The 10840-nt window shown below is 47.5% G+C and overlaps 1 protein-coding gene across 1 annotated transcript; it reads left to right on the top strand.

Moving 5' to 3' along the window:
* Positions 1-7524: 7524 nt before the first annotated feature.
* Positions 7525-9426, top strand: GLAREA_01847 (uncharacterized protein; the record flags this gene model as incomplete). The annotated part of the gene is made up of 5 exons (XM_008089063.1): positions 7525-7578; positions 7626-7833; positions 7884-8336; positions 8390-8626; positions 8672-9426. 5 exons carry the CDS (start codon positions 7525-7527, stop codon positions 9424-9426), a joined length of 1707 nt encoding a protein of 568 aa, XP_008087254.1.
* Positions 9427-10840: the final 1414 nt, after the last annotated feature.

The following is a 10840-nucleotide window of genomic DNA, read 5'->3' as shown; positions in this document are numbered from 1 at the left end:
CAGTCACACTCGGAGACGAAAGAGAAATCGGGAGACGAAAATTTCCCCGCGTTTTTTCGTGCGGAAATGCGGTGAAGAAAGGACGGTTATGGTGCATGTGGTATGGGATGGATCATGGTTGGGATTGATGGGGAATTGAATGGTAGGAGATTGGGTGGTATGGTGGTATGGGATGGGATGATGTGGGTTTATTCTCCGAGTGAGTGTTGGAACAGGGTGATCGCATGGGATTTTTGGGGTGTGACTTGCGTTTTGGATGTGATGGGTTGAATCGACGATGAAAGTGTGATGTGTGAAGAGCACTTGAAAGGAGGTCAATAAGCTGTTCCTACGCGGGAAGTCACAGTCTGGCTTTGATTTTCAGAGGTTAGAGTAGAAAAGCTCTACATGCTATAATAACAATTACTTTTCCTTGAGTTTTGTTACTACGAGTATGGTTTAGCTGTCCGTTTACATCGATAAAAAGGGCATGACAAACAAATCTCCCAAGAACCAAGATGCTCGAAACATATACCTGTACTTATGAGCATAGGCTGTGTGTGATATCAGATTGGCCAGCCAGAACAAGCAATGTAAAACAAGATTGTTGAAGAAAATCCCTGGATCATGGGAATGGCGATCTAGCGAGTAACTGCATTGTTGACTTTCAAATGCAATAGGAGGGACGTTATCTCTTCGCCAATCTTACGCAGAAGCCAATTAGGGTTTGATATGGATATCTGGGGTTCTTCTCAACTAGCCACTGCCGGTCATGCGCGAAGTATCAGAGTAACTGCTCCGTCGCATGTGAGCAGGGCGTTCAACGAACTGCTCCGTCGCCTGAGTATGGGCAGAGCATTCGTCCCAGCTCTAACGATATCCTTGAGGGTAAGTTAAGATAAGCGTTTGTTTCCGGCTTTAATGGTATCCCCTGAGGATGAACAACCAAAGCCTTGAAGTATATCCATCGAACGTCCTCGGACAATACCGTTACCAGGAGCACGCCGAAATATGGAGAAGAAAGCGCCGGCACTTACAACTAAGCCTACAAAGCTCGGATAATTCAAAACCGATCATCGGCGTCTTGAAAGCGTTGTGATTCCCTGGATGAATGGTCATGCAAGCTGACACTTGTGCGACTCGAGGTTGACCACCGATTTTGCCATCCTGAAGCGTGATAGATAGCTATAGGCTACCGATTTCCATGAACTTGGGATCTGGTTACATTACAGGAGATGGCTCCGCAAAGAAGAGGATGGGGAGTGCTCGCTACCACTTTGGTGTCACCAACTTGTACAACAGCGGAACATAAGCTGCATTTCGAAGACTTCCAATCAAGCTCTTTCAAACATTTCGGAGCGGCAAGCTCGGGAAAATGTTGATAAAACAAATCCAGCCAGGATTTGACGCCTGATTCCCGATTCCTGAAGAGGTCCGCACTTCAACATGGATTCAAGTATTGCTCCGCTGGGCTGTAGATATAAGCCGAAGTTGATATACACCATCGAGCTGGGTTAAGGGATCAGCGGCGGGGTGGCCTTTCGAGTAACTTTAGCGCTGCAAGATGAATTCTTGACATGAGTTCCAGATTGACTTTCAGCCACTTTCTGTATTTTGACAACCTTTGTATGGTGAGCGGTGTGCCTCATCGAAGTGGCTTACTCGAAGCCTACCAAACCGATTCATTTACGGCGTTGTGGTGACCCTTTGCCTGCCTTCGAGTTGCCCGACATACGCTCGGACCCTCCTTCCGCGCAAAAACTTGGAAGAATTGATGATGGCAATCGGTGAGTGAGATTGGTTGTTTTCTTCTGCTGAAATATTGCACCCAAATGGAGAGCGATCTTTACTCAATCCAATTAAGGCAACAGGCAATAGTGGCGGCAATCGATAAAGGATTCGAAAGAGGGGAACGCCTCCTCTACCTCTATTTCTTGGCAGCTGATAGGGAAATATATTTTCGGGCTTTGTATTTGGCAAGACTTACATCATAAAACTTCTTGCGTCTCGCGAAGCTCAGAGCGACTGAACCGCCCGACACGCGCGTCCAATCGCCAAACAGCTGGATTCGTTGAATGCAAGATCGTGTTGTTATGGCGAACGCCGCATGTGAGAAGTGACTTGTCCCTTTGGTTGCTCCAAGTTCAGTTCAAGTTTCCTGATCGATCGACTGTTGCAGTATAGACTAGTCCTTGCAGAATGACGGGTAGTAGCGTGTCGGGGAGTGTTGCCATGCTCCGCGAGAGCATATTTGGGAATGTTCCTGTAATGTTCCTGTCGAGGGTCGACGCTAAACAAAGAGTTTTCAATCGCGTGTCTTGCAGAGGCAGAAGATTGCATATTGCAGTTGTGGATCGATTTCCGGAGACAATTCCGAACTGTATGTCTTAGAATTCGGCGTTGGATGGCGGACATGCGTATGTCCTCATGCAGCATGTTGGATCACTGGCTTTCAGATAGATGTGTGGAGGTACAAGAAGTAGAGGAGGGGTTGGAAAAAGTTGGTCGATTCAGGGTCTTGGAATATATTGAGGCACGTGTGAGGGTTGCAGACATGAGTTCAGAGTAGGTATCAGGCAGCAAGGCAGAACGAATTTGTCCTGCGGTTGAAAAAGGTTTGCTGACTCAGCCGTCATTGGTACCAAAAGTGGGCCTCAGAAACCAGACCAGAGTTGATGTCGAAGTCGCCGACTTCAAAAACTGCGCATATTTACCCCTTTTCGACTACGACAATATGGTGACATTATGCCGGTTGGTGCTGTTATTACTGAAACAACTTGAACCTGTTGCTGTCATCAATGCTACCTGGCTCACGGTCACGAGGATGAATGAGGAGTAGCACCGCATTGCCTTCGAAGATCCTCATCAATTGAGAAGAGAGTATCGATACTATACTCTCTAGTTCATAGAAGCCCACGCTGAGCGTTTTACGATACCGTGAGAGTCGAACTGTGGTACCGTATACACTAAATCACATCTGGTGAGCAATGCCGTGGGGGGCCTATAGCGCATAGAATAACGTGGGATGACGACTCCGTATTGCTGGATCAAACGCCCTTGCATGCCGCCGGCTTGATGTCTCTGGGGTATTTTGAGCACTTCGGACGAATTGAGGGGATGTCAAGCCGGTGCGCATTATCCTTCAATTTCCGCCTTGGACACTTTGAGCTGTACGATGTACTAGCCATGTTCGGTAGAGCCTGGCAGTGGCAGAAGAGAGAGACTTTTGTTGAGCTGCTTACCTACAGTACTCGAGTATCAGATATATTGAAGACGTGAAAACTCTCACGTATCCGTACCGACAGAAGACTTCGCACAGTCCGTCCACGCAATCTCAACACATCAAAATCTGAAGTCTCGGCGAGCAGGACCCACAGCGGTGTGTTCTAAAGATATTGATCGACTCGGTCAAACAGACCGCCGGTACCATAGTGGCGCCATTCTGATCTCACGATCCAAAACTCAGTTTGAAAGCGGTTCGCTTGGTGTTTACCAGGTGAAGTTGGGGCAAGACCACAAGCGAGGCAAGGAAGCCGCTGTCAATAATGTCAGGGCCAGCGTGGTGTCTCAATACGGATGTGCTAACTTAGGACGACAGACGCACGCTCCAGTAGAGCGCTTGGTACGGCGATAGTTACTACTCTTGATCTAGTACAATTTTGTACCTGATGCGTTTGAAGCATTTGCATTTTTCAAAGATCGACGATCGGTCGGCTGTTGACGACTCCTGAATCTAGCCGAAGGGAAGTACCGTTAGCGAGGGGGTAGTGGTTCGCGTCGCAACAGCAGGCTTGCTGTAAATAATGAACGTTATTAATGCAGATATAAACATAACGGATCTACCCCTATTGACATCGGAAAACAATTGCACACAAAGATGCAATTTATTGGTATTCGGGTTTTGTAGCAAAGTGCTTGTGCGTTTTGCTTACTGCGTTACGAGTACAGCACGGACCTAACAAATATCCAGGAGCTAAACGCCACTCTTGCTTCGAAGCGTCTCCCTGGTCGAGGACGTCGTTCAGCAACCTGGCACTCCCTTCTCACCCCTTCTCTTGCTCCTCCACTCCCGTCGCCAGCCCTGTCAACTCTCATGTTTCTTCCACATGGCCCACGCCGCTGGTTATGGGTCAGGACGGATGACGAGGAAGCTACTTTCCATGGCTTGTCGACAGCATGGTCCTTGAGGCATGAGATGCAGACGTGCTTCGAGAGAACTCACTTAGTTGGGCGATAGGAGAAAGCGAATTGCGTTCTCTATCTCCATGTACTTCGTGTGTACTACGCACCTTGACAGGAGTTGGGACGATGCTATTGGTTTGTCCCATCCTGCAGTGTACTGTACGTTGGTATATCTCGCGTGTCACTGCTTTTGTTCCTTTCCGCATCAGAAGGCAGGATTGAAAAATCTTTAATTCTTGCCGCCAGATGCGCCTCCTATTGTTGAGTTGCGCAGTTTACGCCGTCCTGTCATCAAGTGTTTCTGGTGCTGAGAGAACGCACAGCATTCGAATAGCCAGCCATCAACATCCACCAGAGAAGAATGGGGAATTGGCTGTCCAAATCATGGGCGACCAAAGCGTTCTCGGCCCTAACACCCAAGCATGTCCGTCTGAAAGATGATAATGTAACTCAATCGCCCTCCACCATGGATGTTTACCGAGACAACCAGGTTGCACCCAGAATAGAGTGATTTACGGCTGGCTTCTTCCAAACCCCGGCTGGAAATGTTGGAAGCTGGGACGGCTCAGAAGGACTGGAATCAGAACTTTTGCTTCGCTTTGGGGATTTTAGGGCGCTGCGTGGTGTAGAATTGTGGCTAGTGAAGCGAGTCTCGCAACTGTGCGTATGGAGCATTTGCGCGGCGATGTTGGCGTTCATCCGCCACTGAGAAATATCCCCCACGAATCCCCACGTTTGTGGGTTCTGGGTTCTGGCTATAGGTGACCCTGAAGCCACTTATGGATATGCGCATGTCCCCTTGGAAGTCTAGGATTCCCGGAGGCAAACCTTATAGTACGAGTAGTAATCCAGGGGGACTGTACGAGTGAGGTTGCCTTTCCTCTAATTTTGCTGGCAAGAAGCAATACATTTTCCTTAGTGTCCGTGTCCCGCTCCCGTTTGAATGTTTCATCGTCTCTCCTCCAATCATCACCAGAAGGGCCAGTCAAACACAAGATCTGAGACGGCTTTTCATTCGTTATCCTCGCTGTGATCTGTGCATCTCGTGCTAGACTTTATTTTGGGTCCTTGGCTCCTTGTTCGCCGAAGGGTACCCTTCCTTTTCAAGAACCGAATCCCGACTACGAAAAAAATGTTGGGAGGATTACTATACAAACGCAACATAGCCAATACACCAGCCTTGAAAAGTGTTTTACATTAGTAGGTGGGTAAGGACAACTTGTCACTTCTTCAGCCGAATCGTGGCTATAATTGCGGGGAAGAGCTAGCTACCGCAGTACGACATGTCTCCGAATCACTGCTCTTGATTCGCCTAGCGCAGAGAGTACATCTAAGGCGTTTCTTATTACGGAACAGGTTCCCTAACAAATAGAAAGAGTCCCATCTTTCCATGGCTCTCGTCCGTGCTGAACGTCCGTCAGGGCTGGTCCAGGAACCGTTACTGATCTACCCCTCCATGATGCTGACAACGATGAGGACTCATTTCCTGATCCCAAAGTTGACGGGTGCGTGCCCAAGTCGACGCCGCTTGTCACCTTGTGGACTGAAAATGTACGATTGGTGGATGTATATTTGCGTGTCTCCAGCACCTCGGGATGGTAAAGTACTGTTGAGTCGCTACTTCAAAGCACTGGAGTTGATGCTGTGCCATTTCAATCATGACCCAATTGAGTGGCCTGCCCAAGACGAGCCGTCTTGGATAACCTGTCTGCTGGCATCTGGCATCTGCATAGAAGCGAGCACTGCAGACAACACCACTCACCTCTCCGGTGCCTGCCCCTCTTTGCCTGCTTCCAAACCCGACCTTGCTTACCTTTGTTCCCTTGGATTAATAAGAAGCACAGCATCAGAACATCAGCAAAGTTATCACAGCTCCATGTGATTGCTGTCCGCATAGTGTCGTGGCAGGACGAACAGCACCACAGTGAGAAGGACCAACCTATACAACCGCGACTATATTGTTGTCTAGGGCATCACTACAACCTTGACTACCTACCCTGCTCGAGAATCGCAGCCCTCGGCCACATGTTCTAAGATTTGCGCCGGGATCTCACTTCTATATCTGTTCGCACCATAACCCTTCCACACGAATTGGGGTGAGGGTCTAGGGCTCACGCAAAAAGTGTCGTCTACGTATTTCCGTGTAACATCTACTCCGTACCTCCAGATAACTACCACTGGTTCACAGACCTATCGCAGGGTCTAGTCTAGTGGACTGCTACAGTAACGCGCGCTGTTCTCCATATTTGTTGTTCCAGATTTGCCGGTCATTGCAATTCGCTTCGCTCTCAGCTCAAAGAATATATCTCCTCGAACAAGACTTCAAGACCAGTAGAGCCTCCACCGACTGCTGCCGGCTTCCGTACGAGAGAAAACTAATCTAGCGACGGATGTCCCATACCCGTACCCGTCAAGAAGCGAGTGTTCTCTCAATAAGTGATAGGCCATCAGACACAGAGATACAGTTGTGGACAAAAGCCGTCAGGAGTCGCTTTCAAACGCCGACACAGCACAACACTCAAACGCTGAACAGTTGTGTCGCGCATTTGGTTCTCGCTGCATCGCTCTAGCTTTGCCGAGACTCTTGAGCAGGTTTCCGTGGAATCGGCTTATACGGCTACGGGTCTCGTCTCGGGGGGGAAGGAAAAGTTCGTTTTTCTCGGTCGGTTCCTTCTTGACTCTAACCTGGCATCCATCCAGCTCTCTCATCGTCTTGACGCCGTGCTCAATAGCTGCTGAGATCTTGAGCTGTCCAACTCCTTCACTTACAACACTACCGTGGATCTTGAGCTGTACCACGGTTATACTGTGTCCAACGCCCAGAATACTCCGCGCCACCGTTCTCCTGCTCGTCACTCCACAAAATCTCACAAAACGGGCAGCAGATCACTTCGGCAGCCAGACGACAAGATCCACTTCTTTTCTAAAAGCAAGTCGCACAGCACCTCGACTTCACCCTTCCATTTGCTTTTCTCACTGGAACCTGTCTACTGCACAGTATCCAAGACCTCCTCAGCCACAGATTTCGTCTTTATATGCACTATCAGGGGTGGGTATCTTATAGTCCACTCAAACACCGTCCCGCTCTTTCACGCCTAGACCCTCGAACGCACATCCTTTTAGGTTCTGATACAATTAGCCTTGAACCCCGATCAATTCTGATAAACAGTTCTCAGACCTCAAACCACAGCTCACAACGATAGCTCGACTTGTACCTTCTGCATACCATCTCAACCAGGGACTCGCTTCGGTCGAGACCTCCCTCTTGTCGCCGTTATGGTTAACAATAGAGGCGGGCAGTCGATGCCGCAAGGGAACTCGATATATTCGAGGGACAGTTATTCTCGAAACGATAGAGCATTGATGGACTGTTCTCAAGACCGTGGATTTGCAGCAACCCCTCAAACTTACCCCTTGGTATGGACATTGAACCTGTGTATTGTTTCATAACTGACGAATTTAAGCCTATTGACATTGCTCTAAGGGAGTTTGCACATATTCCAGTAACAGAGTTTGTCATTGCAGCCAGACTGGAGAATGGAGAGGAAAAGACATATACTTCGCCTTCGTTAAAACCATTTCGGGCCAAGATCTTTACGGATCAGTTCAAGAAGAATTTTGCACATTACAGTCGTCGAGTCTGTGATGATAAACCATACTCAGCGAATCCAGGTCGGAGAACATTGCCGAGTACAACATTGTTTTTTGCTAATTTAATCTAGCTTATTCTCAGGATGGTATGTACAATGATTTTGACATTGATACGAGACACGGAAGCAATGGCGGGGACTCATCATCATCAGACGTAAACAGATTACATTATCGTGGCCGCCAGTCGAGGTCTGAGGATTCTAGTGAAGACATGACTGGTTGTAAACGAAAACGACCTCATTTTTCTAGCAACGACATGCCCATTCCGGTACCAACCCAGAAATTTGAACCTCTTGTTATTGGGAACACCAAGAAGGTCGAGGAGTTTTATGCGGTCAGATTCAAGGACATGCAGCAATCTGCGTGTAAGGTGATGGGAAAGGCTTTTGTAAAGTTGGTCGAACCGAAGAAGCAAACACATCACCCATACACGAAAGGAGACTGCAAAGCTCCGCCATGGTGGCCCGAGACTTCTGGAGAGCTTGGTGTTCGACACAAAGAGCCTGACCATCTGTACAAACCTGGTAGCTCTTCCTGACCAAACTATTGCATGCTCCTTTCATGCTAACAATTACAGAACGTATCCGATTACTTGTACATATACTACGTATGATCATCGAACCCACACCCACGCAATGCGATACGGTGCAGAAATTGGAGTTGAATGTCAGAAAGCTCGAAGAAGTGACAATGGAGGCAATGTCAAATTGGTTCAATGATAAAGAGCATCCCGACAATGCTTCAAAGAGAAATTTGCTCCGGGAAGTGTTCAAGGTGGCCAAAGCCGAGGAGAGTTACCGGAATGGAGAGCTGGGTAAGTAGATTGTGGTTGTTTTGTACTTTGACTAATAGAAGGTAGACGCCGATGTCGAGATCCAAGTCATGACAGGAGAGAGAGGTCTGGGAGAGGACACGGATGCCGAAGATGATTCTTTTAAGGAGGAGGACGAGCAAGACACTATCGTTCCCACGAATCACGCGAATACTCCAGAACTCGTTTCGCCGTCAATGATGTCCACGCATCGACAATTCGAGCAAGAGCCACAAGCATTGATCCATCATCGTTCACATCCTGGAATGATTCGCACATCAAATCCACAGCACATAGAAGAAACCTATGCAGATCCGAATTACGGTCGTTCACTTTCTTTTCAACACGTTCATAGCCCCAACATCCAAGATCCGTACCGAGCGAATCGAGGATTTGTACCCAATGTTTCGCCAGGCTTTCAAAGTCCTCAGCAAAGCATGTACCAAGCACCATGGTCTAATTCCAACCCCATGGGCATATCTACGAATTTCTGCGCTACAAGTTCGCCAGCGTCGGCACTTCCGCCTGCCACAGCTTTTCAATTACCTGCACCTCAGACTCCTCATAATATGATGGTTCCTCGCATGCACCAACCTTTTGAACTTCCTCACCAACGTTACGATACAGCTCCTGCTCTGGGTCAATTACGAACAGGGAGCTTAAGCCATCCACATCAAATGCAACCAAGTCCAACGGTTGGGTACAATGAATTTATCCAGGACCCGAATTCCTACCAATCCCACGAATCAAGCGTCAAGGAGGAGCAGCAACACCACCACCAACAACAACTCCGATCTACATAGTTCAGCAAGACCACAAATTCGTCGCATCGGCGGCTGTATCATCTACTTATACTTTGAACGATCCAGTATTTCGACCCCGTAAAAAACAACCGGCGGCGCAAGCTTTCCTCGCTTATTTCAAAAGATTGGTTATACTCACTTGCTTCTTCAAAAGATACCCCATCAATTGCTTCATCAACCTCGTTTCCACTCGGCGGATCTATTCTATCAGCAAGCGAGCATCGACCCGAAAAGTACATCGCATACCAAAGAAGACTGGGCAGGATGTTGTCTCTGCATTTGCGTGGTCCCCTTGCAAATTAGCACGTACCTTGCACAGTCACGTCGAATCCGCGTGGCGTGTATCACTGTCTGAATTCTCTTTCCGTCAGCATCTCTAAGATTGTCTTTCTCATCCGTCCGCGAATATTGTCCGTTTTTACTGTTTACATATGGGTTGTTTCCGTTTTCTGGTTTTATCACAAATGTCTGTACGGTCTCGCAAAGAAGATATGATTACGCGTTCCCCAAGATATCCTTAATGATCTGCATTTTTACTTGCGAAGAAAACAAAACCACATACACCTCTTTCCTTCTTCGTACCTCGCGTGTTTTGTTTTGTTTTTTGATGACCAAAGATGAGCGAGAATTGGGAAAATGGGTCGGATATCTGCGCGTTAAGCGAGTATGCATGCGTTTTATGTTGGTGGTGTTATTTGTCTGCGCATTTTGGTTAATATCGTAATAATGTGGGCGGGATATCTTCATTTTTATTGCGAAACCAGGTCGGGAATGGAATTTCCGCTCGGCAAGATGGGATCGGGAGAGTGTCTAAATGTGTTTGGGAATTTGGATTGGGGATTATAGGAAATTATTGGAGTATATATCAGCAAGCTCGCTTAATTTTATGATCTTATCAACACATCGTCCGGGACTACCATGCTTTGTTTTCCGAGATACAACCTCTCCAATACAAAGATTGGTCTTTGAACTTTCCTTTAGATACATCATAATATTTCTCGGCATAGGAAGATGTTGAAATTTTGACTACGTACTCCTTTCCAATGCAAGAAATCCACAGGAAAAGTACGCGAGAATATGAGACTATATGCAAATAGTTGCTCATCATTCCGCGGTAATAGCTGTAGCTGACAGAAGACCTATGATGGTAATTTCAATAGTATTCTTGTCGTGGTGTGCTCTTATTACTCCTCATGTTTGAACGTCGTCCAGAAACTAGCTCAGCAAAAAAAAAGCTACGCACAACATGGCGTTCTCCCCGTGTGATCATTTGGCGAAAAGAAGAGAAATTTTGCTTCCGGTTAGTTCGTTGTTATAACCTTGAGCCGGAGTTAGTCATTGCTTACATTTGGTAGAAGCTGGACAGAGCAAGAGAAATGCATTCTAGTTTGTGGATTATTAAACGAAATTGCGG

Source organism: Glarea lozoyensis (assembly GCF_000409485.1).
Source record: "Glarea lozoyensis ATCC 20868 chromosome Unknown GLAREA7, whole genome shotgun sequence".
Lineage (NCBI taxonomy): Eukaryota > Fungi > Ascomycota > Leotiomycetes > Helotiales > Helotiaceae > Glarea > Glarea lozoyensis.
Note: the sequence above shows the minus strand (reverse complement) of the source record. Positions and strands in the feature narration are given on the sequence as shown.